General features: G+C 49.0%; 3 protein-coding genes across 6 annotated transcripts; all 3 read left to right on the top strand.

Annotated features, from left to right (window-relative positions):
• Positions 1-69: 69 nt before the first annotated feature.
• Positions 70-2034, top strand: LOC124198304 (tRNA (uracil(54)-C(5))-methyltransferase homolog). Its single transcript, XM_046594110.1, has 6 exons — positions 70-361; positions 424-535; positions 604-735; positions 792-958; positions 1020-1699; positions 1764-2034. The coding sequence occupies exons 1-6, from the start codon at positions 279-281 to the stop codon at positions 1979-1981; spliced, it is 1392 nt and encodes a 463-aa protein (XP_046450066.1). The 5' UTR covers positions 70-278; the 3' UTR covers positions 1982-2034.
• A 566-nt stretch (positions 2035-2600) lies between these two features.
• Positions 2601-9064, top strand: LOC124198303. The gene is made up of 11 exons (XM_046594109.1): positions 2601-2804; positions 2878-3171; positions 3233-3567; positions 3640-4347; positions 4425-4744; positions 4810-5489; positions 5563-6115; positions 6186-6970; positions 7037-7206; positions 7286-7411; positions 7555-9064. The coding sequence occupies exons 1-11, from the start codon at positions 2750-2752 to the stop codon at positions 7627-7629; spliced, it is 4101 nt and encodes a 1366-aa protein (XP_046450065.1). The 5' UTR covers positions 2601-2749; the 3' UTR covers positions 7630-9064.
• Positions 9065-9276: 212 nt separating this feature from the next.
• Positions 9277-17063, top strand: LOC124198302 (afadin-like). Of its 4 annotated transcripts, none has more exons than XM_046594107.1 (11): positions 9277-9412; positions 9479-9668; positions 9754-10187; positions 10254-10521; positions 11189-11542; positions 11629-12114; positions 12186-12920; positions 12988-13644; positions 13709-15726; positions 15786-16108; positions 16210-17063. In XM_046594107.1, exons 1-11 carry the CDS (start codon positions 9293-9295, stop codon positions 16259-16261), a joined length of 5637 nt encoding a protein of 1878 aa, XP_046450063.1. In that variant the 5' UTR covers positions 9277-9292; the 3' UTR covers positions 16262-17063. The 4 variants fall into 4 exon arrangements, with proteins under 4 accessions (XP_046450063.1, XP_046450062.1, XP_046450061.1 ...); XM_046594106.1 differs by having other exon boundaries at positions 9479-9671; XM_046594105.1 differs by having other exon boundaries at positions 9479-9671; positions 9751-10187.
• The last annotated feature ends 1077 nt before the right edge of the window (positions 17064-18140 follow it).

The raw sequence follows: 18140 nt of genomic DNA, 5'->3' as shown, positions 1-18140 counted from the left end.
TGCATTTACTTAATTTAAAAATATCCTGCGTTCAAAGACTTTTTGTTTTATCGAATTTTTATTGGTTAAATTTCTCTTGAAACGACTTTAATCTACACGGTCGAAATGAACCAATTTAAATTGACGCGGCACAGACGATTACAAGGACGTGAAGCGGCAGAAATTGGAACTACGTTTGAAAGCAGACGACTGACATTTCAATCCCATGCTGAATTTTGTGAAGTTGTGGATGCCAATGAGTTGTTGAAAAGTTTTGTTTTTGATTCCTTAATTGTGCAATGTACATGAAATTATGGAAAAACGTACGTCGTGTTGCTTCCCTTAAAAGGTTTATTCATCAAGAAGCTACAGGAACAATAAGGTAATAATTACAAAACTACAAATTTTGTTGCTGGAAATCGACGTGTTTGATTAACATTACAGGGTTGATGAACAGTTGATAAAAAATCACGAGACTAGTTCCGCAATTAATCAACTCCAAAATGAAACAAGTGATTTTGATGAACTAGCCGATGCAGTCACCCCATTATGGAGGGTGAGTCTTCCCTACCTTTTACAATGTAAACTGATGAAACTGATCATTTCTTAATTACTGTCACACAGATACCTTACGCTGAACAGTTGGAAATAAAGGATAAAAGGAATTTCGAAATCATGACCAAATTGACACAGAGGCTGAAACCCCACTCCCCTTCCAAGGGCATAATCTGCCAGCTGAAGGAAACTTTACCTTCGGTGAGTCTTTGTCAATCTTCCCTGATGGCATTTTCTAAATCTCATTTAAATTTCAGCCAGTCACCTTACACTACAGGAATAAAAACGACTTTCACATCCGTTACGACTCGTCTGGTCGAGTCGTGGTGGGTTTGTGCGTCGGCAAAGCCTCGAGACAAACGTTGCGGTGCATCAAAGCCGATAATCTGTTCAACACACATCCAACACACACGGATGTTGCCCGGTAAATTTTATTGATCAATTAATTTAATTTAATTCTGTAATGTAAAATTTAATTTCACAAGGGTCGTCCAGGAGTACATTCAGCACGAGTCAAAGTGGAAAGTGTGCGAACACTTCCAGCGTGGTGGAAACTGGAGGAGCGTATTGGTCCGCTCGAATCACAAGTTCGAACTTATGGTCATTGTCACGATTCATCCACAGGATCTAGAAGAGGAAGAAATTCATTCTGAAATGGAACGAATGAAGAATTATTTGCTGGCCAGTCCTATGGGCAAACAAATCGTTTCCGTCTATTACCAAGCCTCTGGACACACTCGTGCCACGGCCGAACAATGTCCTTTCAACCTCCTGCATGGCCAGTCGCACATTTACGAGAGAATCGGCGACTACGAATTCCGCATTTCGCCGGAATCTTTTTTCCAGATCAACACGGAAGCCGCCCGTCTACTCTACGACACTGTAGCCCTGCAACTTGCCCCTCAACGAATGTCCACGGTCGTGGATCTTTGCTGCGGGACGGGCACACAAGGATTGATGGTGGCCCGGCACAGTCGTGGGGTCATTGGCGTTGAACTGTCCCGTTCAGCTGTCGAGGATGCCCGTTTCAACGCAGCCCACAATCAAATTCAGAATGCGGAATTCATTGCTGGTCGGGCGGAAAAAATTTTCAAACACATCATGGAGCAATTGGAAGTTTCGCCGGATATCGCCGTCATTGTCAATCCTTCCCGCGGAGGAGTCGGTAATAAAAAAACATTTGAATAATCTAAACAAATTTTCTTAGTCAATTAATTTCTACATTGCAGACAAGCGCATCATTAGTCTGTTGAGGAACAACGAACGTGTCCGAAACCTCGTCTACATTTCGTGCCAAGCTGACGGCCCGGCCATGAACAATTTCGTTGATCTTTGCATACGAGGCCGCAAAACGTTGAGCGAACCTTTCATGCTGAAAAAGGCCACACCAATCGACTTGTTTCCCCACACAAATCACTGCGAGTTAGTCCTGTCGTTTCGTCGTTGACTTTCCCAATTTATAGTAATTAGTTATTTGAATAAATACAGGCATTAATTTTCTATTTGTGTTAATTTTATTGTGTCACTGTGCTTCACTTTAGGATTTCCTCCTGAAGGAGGCCAACATTTTACGAAACATGTTTTTAACTTTTTCTTTGGCCTGGTGGTGTTTGTGTTGCAGCTTGTCCATTCTGTTTGCCATGAAACCTCCAGCCATGTTTTTCAAGTCCTTTAGGAAGTGTCGGATGGATTGGCTGTAGCTGTTCTTGACTGCAATATTCTTATTTGGAGACACTAAAGGCTTGGATGTTTGGGCCGACAGTGAAACTAAAATAGCCAGGAACAATAATAACAAAGTAGCACTTCTAAACATTTTGTATAATGCACTTGAAACGCAATGCTGCTTGCTGTTGTTATTGATTTTGTTTGGGTTCGTCAGAAATCAGCTGCTCCATCGCTCGAAAACAGAAAACGTTTTTGTCAAATTTTTCCCCCAAATTAAACTTGAATTAAATTCTGAAATATTTAGGATTATTATTTCTTTGTTTTATTGTTTTGTTTTGTTTTTAATTTTCACCGCTGAAAATATTTTGAAAACGTATCGTAATCGAATTATCGTGCGATACTTTAGCAGACGAAGAACATTACAACGCATTTATTATTCAAAGTCCACATTCCTCAAGACTCACGTGGGTCTCTCTTACGTATATGTAGGCTTAAAATCGTGTGGATTGGAATCTCTTTCTCCATGTAGCAGTACTATAAAAGATTTAGAATGGAAAAGTCAATTAGTAATTGCCCACAGTGTAGAGAACCCTATTCCAGTAGCTGTAAGTTGATTTTCTTTTCCCCCAATTTGAATATGGGGGTTGACTAACACGATTGATTTCTTTTTCTTTTCAGTACCCAAAACAAGTCATTACATGAGATGTGGTTTGCCATTGACTTTACATTGTGGTCATGGTGTTTGCTATCACTGTATAGTTTCCAAAAGATCTCACCCAAAACGTGGCACTGCATCGTCTACTAAAGGCCCAGACTCCACCACCATCAGTTGTGCCGTCTGTAAATGTGTGTCTGTTATTCCACACGAAGCTGTTCAAAATGTGCTGGCAGTCATCAACTGCTATCAGTTGGGCCTGATCCAGCTGAATGAGCTGGGGATTGATATGGCAGCGGAAAACATTGGCTTTAGAGGTAGCTTCTCGTAAACTAAATTGTGAACCCGCTCAGACTGTATTGTTGTCATGTTGTATAGATGGATCTAGAGGATTGTTCGTCCCCAGTAGCCCAGAACTGGTTTTGGAAAGACCCCAGCTACTTAATCCCACAGGAAAATGCCCCATTCACAACACCTCAATAGACTTCTGGTGCTACAACGATGAAGTTCTGTTGTGTGGGGGTTGCAGGATATCTTGCCATCTTGGCCATGATGTTGTCAGGTTGTTGGACAGGAACAAAGAGGAGCTAGAAAGTTTCTATGGAGCGGCTGAAGAAGCGGTGGAATTGGTCAGCAATATGAAGAAAACGTGCAGTTACATCAAAGGACAGTCTGAGCGCGTGAAATTAGAGTACGACCTACTCATCAAACAGGTGAGTTTTTATTCCTATGTCTATTCGTTTAGAAAATTTAAATGTGAACCATTTGTTTGATTTGTCTCACAGTTGCGAGGCCATTTTGCCGAATTGCACACCCTTTTGGCTTCCAGGGAACAGCAGATGCAGCACGAGTTGTTCCAAAGATTCCAGGAACGAACTGGCTCCCTCAACAACGCCGAACGTCACATCCGGGAAGGCCAACTGGACTTGAGTAAGCGATTGCAGAAGGCCACCAAGGCAGTGAGCAGCGACATTCCGCCCAGTAGGTCAGCCATCGCCCGTTGGACACAATCGATCCGCCAGTTCAATTCCTACAAGAATCTCGTCGACGAGACGCGGGATAATGTGAACTCGGTGACTCTGTCGGCTGTATTTGAACCGGATGAGGAGTACATCCATCACCTTCGCCACGATTCGGTGGCCACTGTCAGTTCAGAGTACGAAGGCTCATCCTATTGGAATCGCCTGCTCAGTCAGTTTGACGATTGCAAGCAGGAAAAGGATCGCCAATCGCTGGATCATTTGAGTTCGACTTCTCCTTGCGAACCGACCGAGAAGAAGAGGGCCCGGAAGCACATGAATTCGTCACCTCTGGCCATCAATCATTACGAGAGCGGCATGCAGCTGACTGGACGTGTCGTCCACGACGAAGACAAATGTTTCTACATTCAAGTTCATAGCCAAAACGGCGATGGAGGCCGCGAGGAGCTGAAAAAGCTTCAAACTCTTATTCAAACCTGCGAGAAGAATCCCGCGCCTCGGTTGAGCGAACTGGTAACGTCATCTAGTGGCCGAAAAATTATTTGTTTCCTTTTATTTTCACTCTTTCTGTTTGATTTTTTCGAAAATAGAAACTGGGTCAGCTGGTGGCCGGCCGTTTCCACGGAAAATGGTACCGCGCCTTGATCGAGGAGATCAACTTTAATTGTGACGATCTGGCCATCTTTTTTGTCGACTATGGCAACCGAAAATTCGCGACGGTTCAAACGATTCGGCTGCTGGGCAACGGGATGTCCGATTTACCGGCTCAAGCCGTCCGCTGCTGTCAGACGGATTCACAGACGTCCGTTTCTCACAGCGAACCGAAATTCGTCAACGTACGTGTTGATCGTGTTGATCCGGGCGGGGTTGGCCGATCGGACGGCCAAGAGTACACCCTCTGGGTCACAGTGTAAGAGCTTCTTTTGCTTCTTGACCCGCCAATCAATGGAGTTTTAATTTTCTCTTTTTTTTCAGGTGTCCGTCGCCGGTCGACGAGAACATTATCAACACCATCACTCCGCCCAAGGAGCCAGTGGATCCTTTTACTGCGTATACGCCGATGAGTATCCACAAAGCGGTGCGCACACTTCCAACCCCTCCTCCGCCGGAAGCGATTGTGGCCAAGAGGAAGCGCTTCCCAGCCAAAGATTGGGTTCCCAGGACTCCACGTGCAGGACCCTCAGATATCCCCTATGTCTCTGATTATCATCACCCTGCTCCTGTTCCATCCATTCACTCCTCTGCGAAATCGGCATTCAGAGCCTCGCCAGTGCCGTCACAGTCGCCCGTCTACGTCCCGCCACCACCGGCCCTTTATGAAGGACAGGAGAACCGCTTCCGGACAAAAGTAGTCGTCAGTCACTTAAATTCGACCGGAGAATTTTATATCCAGATTGACAAGGCTCAAGAGACGTACGTCAACTTGACTCGGCAGCTGGACGTTCATTTCGCCAACTCGTCGCTTTTGCTGGAGCAGTTGAATCAGACGGACATGAAGACTATCGGTTTGATCTGCGCCGCCAACGTCGACGGCCATTGGAATCGCTGCCGGATCGTGGACATTGTTGACGACAAGACGGTGACACTTTACCTGACGGATGTTGGCAAAAAGATCCAAGTCGACTGCACGCAACTCTACCGGCTGAGTCATCCCCGTGAGTAAATGTGTCCGTTTTTTTATCCCCCCAGGGCTTTTGGTTTGTTTATTTTTGAATTTTTTGTCAACAGGATGGATGGAAACGCCGGCACTGGCTTTGGAATGTCGTTTGTGGGGCGTCCGCCCAGCTGGCCATATGACCAAATGGTCGGGTTCTGCCACCGACAAGATGAGAAAAAAAATCAAGGAGTGCAGCGCTCTCTTCGTCCAAGTTTATTTCGTCCAGGAGGAATTAGACGACACTGGACTTTTCCAGTCTGTTCATTACGTCCGGCTCTACCATGAATACATCAAACCAGGCGGCCCACTGGAATTTGACCAAACGCTGACGGGTTGCATTAACGACGAGTTGCTGGACCGGGGACTGGCCCTGAGGGATCCTATGCTGGTGACGCTGCAGCCTTCGCCCAAACGTTGGCTGCCCAGCGTGACTCTCCCTCCGGAATTGGAAAGAGCTTTGCCCATTTGGATGGATGACGACGGTCGGCTTTACTTCCATCGTCCGACGGGACCTACCAATCACGTGAGCGTCATCAACAAACTCATCAACTGGCACTACGAAAAGTCGACGCCGACACCGGCCGATTTGGCCCATTGGGTCAAGGATGAGCCCTGCATCGTTTTGTAAGGATCTTTTTTTCATTTTTATTGTTTTCGGAAATGCATTCATTACTGACTCAAGTTTGACGGGCAGGTACACGGATCAGAAATGGTACCGGGCCATCGTCTTGACGGCCGACGACGAGGCCACATCGGCCTTTGTTCTGTTTGTCGACTACGGCAACCCTGAGAAGGTGTCGTACGAGAACATGAGGAAATCCCTGCTCTGCTACGAGTATCCAATCCAGGCCAGCAGGTGCCGTCTGTCGAGATACCCCGGACCAGAAACGAAGCCCACCGAAGACGAATTGGAGATGCTGCACCATATCCTGATCGATAAGGAAATTACGGTGCGGGTTCTCGAACCGGCTACCAGCGGATCCGATCCCGTCGTCGACATTTGGTTTCCCGACGAAGGAGCGAAGGATCTCAAGGATATATTCCAGCAATTGCGCCCGGAATACAGGTACTCTGGCACTCGTTCGAAAGCCTCTGGTTCTCCAGTGGATTCGTCACCCCGCCCAGGTACTCCGGCGCCGACTCTTCCGCTGAGCACCGTCGACCTGGACGACTCGATTTTCGACGCGAATTCGTCCGACTTCTCGGACGACGTGTACCCGATTTTTAATTTTGACGTGTTCCACGAGTCAAGAGAGATGGACGTGTACCGGCCTCTGTTCATCCCCCGCCGAGTCTCGCTGCCCATCCGCATCATTTCCTTCGACTATGAACAATGCCAGGGCGTGTTCAGTCCGGAGCGGATAAGTTTCGGCGACAGTCCGCACCAGTGGCAGGAGCAGGTGGAAGGTTACGCACGTCTCAGCTCCGAATTGCAGAGAGCCGCGCCCCTTTTCCCGGACCTGGACGTTGTCGAATCTGGTAAATAACCCTCTTCTCTTCAATTAACTAAGCGTCAGATAATTGAATTATTTTTCATTGATAAAGGGAGTCCGTGCACTTGTCGCTACCCGGAAGACGGTAGGTGGCAGCGCGGCAAGGTGCTCGGCTACGATGACGATAACCTGGAATACCTGCGAATCGAGTTGGTCGACATGGGAATGACCGTCAAGTTGCGCAAGTACAAGATCAAGCAATTGGCCACCGAATACCTTGGCGTAGGTTTTTTTTTATTATTTTTAAGTTGTTTTTGTGGATTTGGGTTAACCGTTTTTTGTTTGGTTTCTAATTTTCTAGTTGCCTCGTCATTCGGCCAAGGCCAAGATGAGCTACCCTGCGGTCCCCTCTTGGCATGCGCCAGATCTCAGTTTCATCCGCTCTCGCCATAAGAAAGGCAAACACAGCTTCGTGTCCTTTTTCAAAGTAAGTTTTTAAATTCGGTTGATAGGTGGCGTTGTCGTTATTGTCTAATCTGACTGCCAGATGGCAGCACGGACAATTTCATTTTAATCCAATAATGAGCGATCATTCATTGTTAATGCTTGATATCTTTTTGAATCCGACAGGAAATTAATGAACCACTTGAGATGAAATTGTTGTTCAAAGACTGCCAAGGAAAACTCATTCCGGCCATCGAGTAATCCAGCGGAAGCGGAAAACTTTATTTTTTTGGCGTCAAACGAAAAAGCGGCGGGTGATATTATTTTGTGTTTCGTTTCCTAAAATTTCGTTTTTTTTCTTTCTTCCAATCAAGAAAGAGAATGGCGAAACAGAATTCTGCGCATCTCATTTTCGTTGTTGTTGTTCATCGCTTGTCCGTCGCCCTTTTTCGTGTATTTGCAAAATGAATAGAAAATACAGATCAAACCACAATAACAAAAAGTGTTATGGCCGCTGTGATTGGTCACTGCGGTTCAAATGATGATGAATATTCCCAACTGCCAGAAAATACCTTGACCAGCAGAGACTTTGTGGGTTTCCAGAGACATTGCAGCAATTTGATGGATGAGTTTTGGATATTTTTTATTTTATTTTCTAAATCCCCCCCACCTTTTTCTTTTCTAGAACGCACCACCCCCCCTCGGGGCTTCTCGTTCACATATATACCTGTTTACCGGTATAACATCATCTACGTCTGGTTCTTTTTCTAGGTAATCCATTTGTTTTTTCGTTGTTGTTGTTGTTTTTCCCCCCGCAAGTAAATCGAAAGGGAGTCTCTCTAAAGCCTCTGAGCTGCTGGAGGGCTTTTGACAAGGTGAATCCAGGATCCGTTCCATTATCGATGGACGGCACTCTCGAGTTGTTTGTGGCTTGAAATAACTTTGGCATTTATCAAGGAGCCGATCGATGGCTCTCGAAGTTTTTATTTTCGATCCAAAAAGTAAATAAATTGTTGGAGAGGTTTTCAAGAGGGTCGAGACGACCACCAGTTAATCAATTAACCGCTATTGGAAGTTGGACTAGTTCCTCTTGTTTTTAAAAGTCGCAGCAGCAACCGGCCCAGATTGAAATCGATTTGGGTTTGGGAAACCTGGATATTAGCCATTCACGACGTAAATGGCGAATTAAAGAAAAACCACTTCCTCGACTCTGGCCAATTTTGTCCAATCAAGTGAGTCGACACGCTGACACACATTTTGCAACAATGTTGAAATGTGGCAACGCTGGCGCTGCTGTCGATGGCATCTTTTTTCTCTTGACGTCTTCCCTTCGCCTATTTCTCAGTGTCTGTTTGTGTGTGTGTTTGTGGGTGTGTTCCGTCCATAGTGCCTTTTGTGTGTCTTGTGTGTTTTTTTTGAGTTTGTTTCAGTTATTTTTCCCCAATGAAATTCGTCCGATGTTGAGGCCGTAAGACAGACAACAACGAAAAACATGGCGTCGTTATGGATGAAACGCCGTTGCTATGAACTTTGTTTGACGGTTGCCACTTGCTGAGAGAGGCGGCGTTCATTGTTGTATTACACCTTATGCCTTTTTTCTCCCGGATGACACATCGTTGACAACGGGCCACCATCGAGTGCTTCATAAACGCTCGCCATCGATTCAACAATAAAAAGACAGGCAGGAAGAGAGAGAGAGAGAAAACTGCTTGAGGAAATCAAACACAGGAAGGGTTGGTCCTTCCTTCTTCACCTGCTGCCCTTACAGCGTCTCTCTGGATGTGAGAGTTCGCTGCCACCCACAAACTGCCTTTTTTTTTTATTTGTGTACTTTAGCAGTCTCCTGCCAAACAAGTGCCCTTTGTCGAGTGAATAGTTTTCCTTAGCGAATTGCCAAAGTTTTGACCGTCCAAGAGTGCCACTGATGCCTGCCATGATGGAGTTTGAAGACAGGAAGTGGCGGGACAGGGAGGCTCTCAAGCACATCATCGGTCAGTGGAACGCCAACCGCCTTGACCTGTTCTCCCTCTCAGAACCCAACGAGGTGAGCATTGTCTTGATTCCTTGATTCCTCCCCGTTTTCTGACCAGTGTCTTTCTTCTCTTTGCAGGAATTTGAGTTCCACGGTGTGATGCGCTTCTACTTCCAAGATGCAGGGCAGAAGATTGCCACCAAGTGCATCAGAGTTTCTTCCACAGGCTCCACGCAGGCAGTGATTGAAACTCTGATTGAGAAATTCAGACCAGACATGAAGATGCTGCACATGACGGAATACGCGCTCTACGAGATCCACCCCAACGGTGGTATTAACGGCCGAAATGAATTTGCGAATAGCGTCAAGGGCGAAATGTAAATGTTTGTTTTTTTCTTTTTATTTCCAAGCAGAGGAGAGGTGCCTGGGCGTCGACGAGAAACCGTTGCTGGTCCAGTTGAATTGGCACAAGGACGATCGCGAGGGCCGTTTCCTCTTGAGACGGGCCGACGAGAAGTCGACTCTGCCCGCCCAGCAGCCCCCGGAAGAATCCAGCTTCCGTCGCAAGCTCTCGAAGCGGGAGAAGCGCAACGCCAAAAAGGAGAACAAACTGCGCAAGTTGAAGAGTTCAGACAACGACGGAGGTGGCGGCCAGGACGGCGAGAATGGCGGCAAAAACGGGACGGTGGCCGAGAAGTTGTACACGGAGCTGCCGGAAACGAGTTTTACTCGCTCCATCAGTAATCCGGAAGCGGTGATGCGTCGGCGGAGGCAGCAGAAACTGGAGCGCAAATTGCAGCTCTTTCGCTCAAAAGATGGCGGCCCCGACACTGGCGGGACCCTCAAAGTAAAATTTTCGACCTCCCCACAAAATGTTGTTATTGATTGACTAATCGATTTGATTGCATTGCAGATCTACGGGGAGAGTTTGTGCCGTGACGTGCCTTACAAGACGCTTTTGTTGTCTGTCCGCGAGACGGCGGCCTACGTGGTGCGAGAGATGCTGGACAAGTACGCGCTCACCCGAGAGGACCCGACCAATTATTGCCTGGTCCAGGTGACGGGATCGCCACCGAATCAACAGCAGACGGGCAACAACAATAGCGAGCCACCTAGCGAGTACATTTTGGAAGACGACGAGTGTCCTCTCTCCATTCTGATGAACCACACGCCCGGCTCAGGTAACAACACAACTGAGAATAGAGTGCACAGGGAGAAATATAGGAGGAGGATTCTCCTGGGAGGGGCGGGATCGATCGCTTTTGGGTAGTCGTCAATTTAATTGCTTTTTTTTTCGGGCGGGTTTGTGTGTTGCTTCGTTCGTGCACTCTGTTCGGTTGCTATGGGTGACACTCACGCAAGTCGCTAGACTAAGTCTCTCTGCGTTCGTGTTGGACGTCCTTATTTTTGAAAAGGGCAAAGCGCGTCGCTTAGCAACGACGGCGACAAGGAAAAGAGAAACTGATGTGCACTGGGCGGGGTGGGGGACGGGATCTCTCTCTCATGACGGGACGGCACACTCAGTTGCGTCTCAGCTTCTGGCACATCCGCCTCGTCTCTCTCTCTGTCTGTCTCGATCCTATTTTTATTCAGTTTCCCCTTGAATTGCTCCGGAATTTCACTCGTCTCAATCGTCTTATTGGTGGAAGAAGAATTCCGGCAATCAAAATGATAGGCATGTGGTCGTTTTCGGCTGGTCACCGAACACGCAACAATTCTACTTGCAAACGCGAAATCCTACTAGGTTTTTAGTCAAAACCCCCAGACGTTTTTCTCTCTTTTGTTTCTTTGTCCTTTTTGTGTGTCCAGTTGGGTTGCCATGATGCCAATTTCTTTCGTCCACAACAGGTCCGGTCATGTTTCATGTCAGGAGGCGGCCGGCCGACAGCAATTCGCAGGCTGCACGTCGTCGCAAGAAGAAGCTCAGCGGAAGTGGAGGAAGCCAAGGCGGAGGAGGCAACGCCAATGCCAATTCGTGCGGTTCTGGTGGCGGATCCGTTCATCGATTGACGGGCGTAGGTGATTTGTCATCGCCTGATCAGGATCCCGAGCAACGCACTCTGCCCTACTTGGTGGAATTGAATCCGGACGGAAGCGAAGTCAGACAGGGCAACCAGATACGACGCCATTTCGTCTCTCCCACAGTCACGGAAGTCGGATCAGAACGACCAGCACCTCCGCATCCTTCCTCGCCAATTTCCGGTGAGTTTTTATCCCATTTTGTTGCGGATTTCCATCCGCAACTTGGATTCATTGAATTAAACCAATTTCTTCTCTGCGCACACCAGTTCCGTCGATTCAACTTTTCGGGCCCGGAATCCATCCGCGCCACTGCGTTCTCGCCCACACGGAAGGCATGGTGACGTTGACACCCTGCAGCCCTCAAGCGGAGACTTACGTCAACGGCCAGAGGCTATGCGAAACAACTTTGCTTCAGCACGGCTGCGTCATCCGCTTCGGCCGCAACGCCTATCAATTTCGCTTCATCGATCCGGCCAGCGAGTTCCGCACTCCCGCCGCCTCGACAGCACTCAATTATGAGCGCTTCACTGGGCAACCGGGCGGTGCTAATAGGGCCGTTTCCACTACACCGTCGGCCAGTAATTTGATCCCGTCGGTCTCGGCTTCGGCTGCCGCTGCAGCCATCGTCGCTCCTCCCCCTCCGCCCGCCGGGCCCGTTGTCGTTCCTGGAACTGATCCCATCCTCCCGGCCGTCTTGGAACTGCCCGAAGACGTCGAGGATGCCTTTCTCCACTCTCTCATTCCAAATTTAGGCAAGTCCTGGGAAATTTCATGTAAAATTTACGTCAGTTATTTGATTACATTATTCTCTTTTCCCCAACAGACACGAGGCAAATCGTCTTCAGACTGGCCCCAACCTATTCCCTGTATCTGATGGCTCGCTACCGAGCCTCGACTCACTTCCGGCCGGAATTGAATCCCATGGAAAGGGCCCAGCGTCTGACTCTGACGCTGAGTCGGGTCGGTGCCATGATGCAGGCCATCGTCCAGGAGCGTTACGCCGACCCGCCATCGCTGGCCTTTTGGATGGCCAACGCCTCTGAGCTGCTCCACTTTCTCAAATCGGATCGACACATTTGCGCCTTTTCGCTGGATGGACAGGATTTGCTGGCCGAGGCCGTCCAGATCGCCTTCCGCAACGCCAGCGTCTGCCTGACGGCCGAACTGCTCCAATCGATGCCGCCCATGCTGTCGCCACCTACGTCGCAACAGTTGGCCGAAGGGCAGCCGGAACAGCCGGAAGAAGAAGCGGCCACCGCCCAGGTCTTGTCGGTCCTCTCGTCGACGATGGGACTGTTGCGCCGCTGTCGGGTCAACGCCGCCCTCACCATTCAGCTCTTTTCCCAGCTGTTTCACGCCCTCAACGCGGCCCTCTTCAATCGTCTCGTCGGCCTGGATTCGCCACGTTTGCCCGCTTCCGCCTCGCATCATCTCCTGCCACCTCCGGGTGCCAATCTCTGCTCTCGCCAGTGGGGCCTGGCCCTCAGTCGACGGCTGAGACGTTTGGAGGCCTGGGCAGAGAGGCAGGGACTCGAATTGGCCGCCGACTGTCACTTGGGTAAGACATTTGCATTATCTGAGCGAACAACTTTTTCATTTCATCCAATTTTTCTAAATGGTTCCAGCTCGAGTGATGCAGGCCGCCCATTTGCTGCAGTCGCCCAAGAACACGGCCGAACAGCTGGTGGAGACGGCCAGCTCCTGTTTCAAACTCAACTCGTTGCAGTTGAGGGCCTTGCTGGAACGTTACAGGCCGTCGCCGCAGGATGGCGAGCCGGCCAACGCCATTCCGGCTCAATTGATTCAACACATTGTCCGGGTGGCCGAAGGAACGGCCGACGAACTTCAACTGGCCGACGGCCGTCCCTTGCGATTGGACGAGGATTCCCAACTGGCCGTCCCTTTCCTCTTGCCCGACGACGGGTATTCCTGTGACGTGATGCGTGGCATCCCCACTGGGTTGATGGAAGTCTTGGGGCCGCTCCAACAGGCCGGACTATGCCGTTTGACCCCCCAGCCGACGTCGTCGGGTTTGTGGACTATTTACATGGGCGAAGGATCGACTCCGGTCGTCGCCCCTCAACCGCAACAGCATCCCATCCGCGCTCCGTCGGTGGCCGGCGAAGCCCAGGCGTATGCCCCCCAGCAACAACAACAGCAGCAACCGGAGTTGCAGCTGCTGCAGTTACGCAAGGCCAGCGATTCGATGGGCTTGAGCATCGTGGCCGCCCGTGGCACTGGTCAGCAACAACTTGGCATCTACATCAAATCTGTCGTCAAAGGTTTGTCCCCGTTTGTTTCAGTTGACTGGAAATGTTCAACTTTTAAAAATCTTTTTTTAAACAGGAGGATCAGCTGATATCGACGGACGTCTGCAGGCCGGCGATCAGTTGCTCTCGGTCGACGGCTACAGTCTGGTGGGCATCACGCAGGATCGAGCCGCCGAGATTTTGATGAGGACGAGCCACACTGTCCGTCTGGAAGTTGCCAAACAGGCGGCCATGTTCCACGGACTGGCCACTTTGCTGAGCCAACCGTCGCCAACGTCCACCGTGTCTCGCTCCACTTTGTCTCTCAACAAGATGGACCCGGTCCAGCAGCAACAACAACGTCGACCACCTCTGCCCCAGACACAACAACAGCAGCAGCAACAACAACAACAGGCGTTCCAGGAGCGACTGGTCGACTGGGATCGTCCGCCGACGTCGCATCGGATGAATTCCAACAGCAGTCCCAGTTTGGCCAATATCAACGACCCCCAGCAACAGCAGCAGGCGATGGGCCAAGGCCGTCCTCTCCAACAGATGGCGCCTCAATTGCGCAACGCCAATTCCCGGTCGGTGCCGGCCCTGCACCACAACAGTGAGCCCAACGTGGGCATGAACCAGTCGCAGGACGGAATTCACCACTTTCAGACGGAGCAGCAGCAACAACAATTCTACGCCCAGCAACAGCAGCAGCAACAACAGCGAGCCATGATGAACCAACGGGCCATGTCGGCCCAGCTCCTCTCTCAGCCGCGTTACCCCAATCCTCCGCAACAATCGACAGAACCGACCAGCCCCACCCGCTCGACCGCCCAGCAGCAACTGCAACAACAACAACAACAGGCCACTCGCTCTCGTTCCGTCCAGAATTTGAGCGCCGAGACGCAACAACAACAACAGACGAGAGCCTCTACAACAACCCTGAGAGCCCGTCACCCGTCGGACGAGCGACAATACCAGAACATTGCCCTGTACCAACAACAACAGCAACAACAACAACAACACATGCAATACCCTGGTGGTCAAGGTCCTCGGCCTCAATACGCTCAACAACTTCCCCTTCCACCTCCTCCTCCGCAACAACAGCAACAACAACAACCGAGGGGCTTGTTGAGTCCAGTCAGTCGAACAGCCCCGGGAGCCCCGGCAGTTCCGGCATCAGTGGCCCATTTACGTCAGCCGTCGATGGCGCAACAGCAGCAGAGCAGCGACTCTCCTCCGCCGCCACCCCCGCCGCCCGTGTCGACCCACCCGCTGGTGGCGGCCGCCGCCGCCACGGGCCAGCAGCAACAGCAGCAGAGCCCGTGGGAGAGGGAGGAGAAGGAGCGCGAGACGGCCATGCGCCGCCAGGAGGCGGCCCGTCAGTGGATGGAGGAGCAGATCGAAGAGTTGGAATCGCTGGGCCTGGGCAACCGGACGCCCAAACAGGAAGAGCAGCTGAGGGCCCTGCGACTGGAAATGGAATTCCGCAAACGGGCCATGGAGGCGGCCGAGGAAGAGGACGACGACGATGGGGAAGCCTCGGGCGATCGTCGCGGAATGCTCCGCCTCGTCCAGGAGGATCTGGAACGGGCCAGGCAGTGGCGACTAGAGAAACAGCAGCAAGTCCAGCAGCCGATGCCTCCGCCTCAACAACAACAACAGCCGCCGATGACGAACGGGACAAACAACAACAACACGGCGACGGTGCCGGATCAGGAGCGGATGCGCAAAATCGAAGCCTTCCAGCGGAAGCAGCGCGAACTGGAAGCGACTCAAGCGGCAGAGGAGCGGATCATCCGAGAAGCTCAGCGCCGCAAGGAGGAGGACATTCACCGACACCAGCAGATGCAACAACATCAACAACAACAACAGCAACAGCAATGGAGACCGACGCCCGGTGCCAACATTCCGATTCCGCCGCCTTCGGCCATGTCTGGCGGCCAGCGATTGGACGGCGTCATCCATCAGTCATCGTCGATGGAAATGGCCCAGCACGTTTCTTCTTCCACGTCGACGTCGTCCGCCACCACGTCGACGACGACCAAAAGAGTTTCCTTCTTCCAGGAGACGACCCAGTCGTCGGACAACAAAACGCCAACACGCGAAGACCCTGACGTGAGTGGAATGCCAACTGGAATTGAATTCATTTGGTGACATTTTTATTTTCTTTATAGGCGTTCATCCTGGAAGCGGAGAACATGCTGGCCAACACGCCGCCCAAGACGTCCGGCAGTGGAGTCATGGGTGGAGGCGGCGGCGGGAGCAGTTCCATCGACCAGCTGCTGTTGACTGGAGTGAGCACTCCGGGCGTGATAGGCTCGCAGGAAGTGTACCGCGATCCCAGGCTGAAGCGGCTGGCCGAGCAGCAGCAACAGCAAAAGACCCAACTGAAACCGGGCCCTGAGAAATTGACTTTCCAGGAGAAGATGAAAATGTTTGCCCTGGAAAGTGGCGAGCAGGCCACACCAAAGGACAAGTCCAAAATATCCAAAGCCCAGTAAGTGGCACCTTCAGCTGTAAGGACACACAACTTGGTTTTTGTCTGGTGAATCTTTTGAAATTTAATTTTTTTTTTCTTATTCGTCTTCTTCTTCTTAGGAGAGAAATTGAGCTGAAACCCAGTCCAATGAGCGAGAAGAATAGCAATTGACACCCACACAATTAAAAGTATTCTACTGATGTTACTCGGAAAGTATTGATTCCATCCACACACACACAAAAGCAAACAGGTCAAACTCATTCACTTCCAGTTGTCTTATACTGATGCTGGGCTACGATTGCGTTTTGCCTGTATTTATAATTTCATTTCCTTTTTTCGAACAACAAAATCTCTTTTCCACTATTTTTGGGTTTTCCAGTTTTCCCCCTTTATTGTTTCAAATGGCAGACTTTGCGTTCTCTATTCCTTATTTCCTTACAGTCCCTTATCGGTAGCTTTTGAAAGAATTACTTTCCCTCCTCTTTTGTGTATAATAGCAAAAACAAAATGTTTCTTTTTTCCCAATGTTGACTTGACGTGCTGAAAGGCAGCTACAAGTCTCAAGTTTCCTTTTCCCCGACGACCAACTTAACTATTATTCAAATGATTCAATCGGCGGCCACTTTCTCTCCATCCACTTTGTGTGTCTCATTCCATGTTCCCCATTTATACTGCGAACATACCAGAAATGAACACGAGCTATTTACTTTTTTCCCAATCTTTCCCTCGTGTATTTTGCCAGAAGTTTTTCTTTCATTTTTCTCTTTCGACGACTTGACGCGAAAACTTGTAATAAAAATAAACACGAAAAAGTCGTCTGCTAATCTCCCGACGCGGTTGACATATTGGCGCCGCTGAAATCAGCTACTTCTTTCCCTCCCTTAATTCCTTTGATTATTTTTCTTTACATATCTCGTCTGTAATTTGCTAGAGCGAACAAGAAAATACATTAGACAAACGTTTGGACCATTTACATTCAGACATATTGGCTTCACTTTTATTGTGGGATATTCACCCATGTTGATGTGAGAAATATTTTTTAGTGAGGTAATTACAAAATTTAATTGATTGATCTTATTGCATTTGACATTATAATTATATATATTTTTTTTTTCGACTTGGAAGGCAATGACATTCACGTGGCCAAGTTTTGGAGCGGCGATTCCGCTCAATGCGGAGGAACTCTTATCAGTGACCGATGCAGAGCCATGGCTCTGACCGATGGATCCTTACGGCCGGTAGGCCGCTCTTACGCGCCCAGGTTCTTGTAAGCGTAGGCCAAGGTTTGAAATATTTAGTGACAACTGACGATTACTATTCCAGCAACAAAGCTCACTTGTTAGATTTTCGATATTTGATTTTTTTTTCTACTTCCGGTTTACTCATTTCTGTCAGTAGTTTAGTAAATATTCATCTGACGAACAAAAGAACCACATATTCGTGATCCTCGTAAAATTTGTGGTAAAGTTCATGTTTTGTTTTTTACGTATTCGTACTTCCGGTTTCGAAAATTTTCCTGAACTATAGTTCAGGAAAATTCTCGATTTTGGCCAAATTTTGGATTTCGTTTAAATCACACCTAATCGACCCCAAATTTCACGGAGATCACGAATATTTGGTTTATTTGGTCGGCAGCTCAATGGTTAAAGCGCTATCGCTTACTTCCGGTATACTTCCGGAAAATTTGCATAAAACTAGCAAGTGAGCTTTGTTCTCTGTACTGCTCTCAAGATTTCAAGCTAAGATTAAGCAAATAAAAGTGCGCTTTTCAAGTTATCTAGCTAAAGATCTGAATTGATTCGAGTTACATGGCATATAGAGAAACGCAGCTCGGATTTAAAAAGTTCGTCTGCTAAGTTAGCAAGCACGACATTAGACATTTGTTGTCGTGTGGCTGATCATTTAGTTTGCATTGTGCCATTATTCATTTCAATTTGTGCAACAGTTTATTTTAGTAGTATGTGTTGCATGTCAAGGCATTGCCAAGTATGTGTTGCATGTCAAGGTCTATGCTGTTAGTCACTCGGATACCTCACCCAACATTGGCTGT

The sequence above is a fragment of the Daphnia pulex genome, chromosome 7, assembly GCF_021134715.1.
Source record: "Daphnia pulex isolate KAP4 chromosome 7, ASM2113471v1".
NCBI lineage: Eukaryota > Metazoa > Arthropoda > Branchiopoda > Diplostraca > Daphniidae > Daphnia > Daphnia pulex.
This window is presented reverse-complemented; position numbering and strand designations above follow the sequence as displayed.

Excerpts from the sequence above, each read along its gene's own strand:
- LOC124198304 (XM_046594110.1), top strand. The coding sequence starts at position 279 with ATGTACATGAAATTATGGAAAAACGTACGTCGTGTTGCTTCCCTTAAA. Across the intron at positions 736-791 it reads TGAAGGAAACTTTACCTTCG|CCAGTCACCTTACACTACAG; the intron begins GTGAGTCTTTGT and ends TTTAAATTTCAG. Across the intron at positions 1,700-1,763 it reads TCCTTCCCGCGGAGGAGTCG|ACAAGCGCATCATTAGTCTG; the intron begins GTAATAAAAAAA and ends TCTACATTGCAG.
- LOC124198303 (XM_046594109.1), top strand. The coding sequence starts at position 2,750 with ATGGAAAAGTCAATTAGTAATTGCCCACAGTGTAGAGAACCCTATTCC. Across the intron at positions 4,348-4,424 it reads CGCCTCGGTTGAGCGAACTG|AAACTGGGTCAGCTGGTGGC; the intron begins GTAACGTCATCT and ends TTTCGAAAATAG. Across the intron at positions 7,412-7,554 it reads GCTTCGTGTCCTTTTTCAAA|GAAATTAATGAACCACTTGA; the intron begins GTAAGTTTTTAA and ends TGAATCCGACAG.
- LOC124198302 (XM_046594105.1), top strand. The coding sequence starts at position 9,293 with ATGCCTGCCATGATGGAGTTTGAAGACAGGAAGTGGCGGGACAGGGAG. Across the intron at positions 9,413-9,478 it reads CCCTCTCAGAACCCAACGAG|GAATTTGAGTTCCACGGTGT; the intron begins GTGAGCATTGTC and ends TTCTCTTTGCAG. Across the intron at positions 15,727-15,785 it reads CAACACGCGAAGACCCTGAC|GCGTTCATCCTGGAAGCGGA; the intron begins GTGAGTGGAATG and ends TTTTCTTTATAG.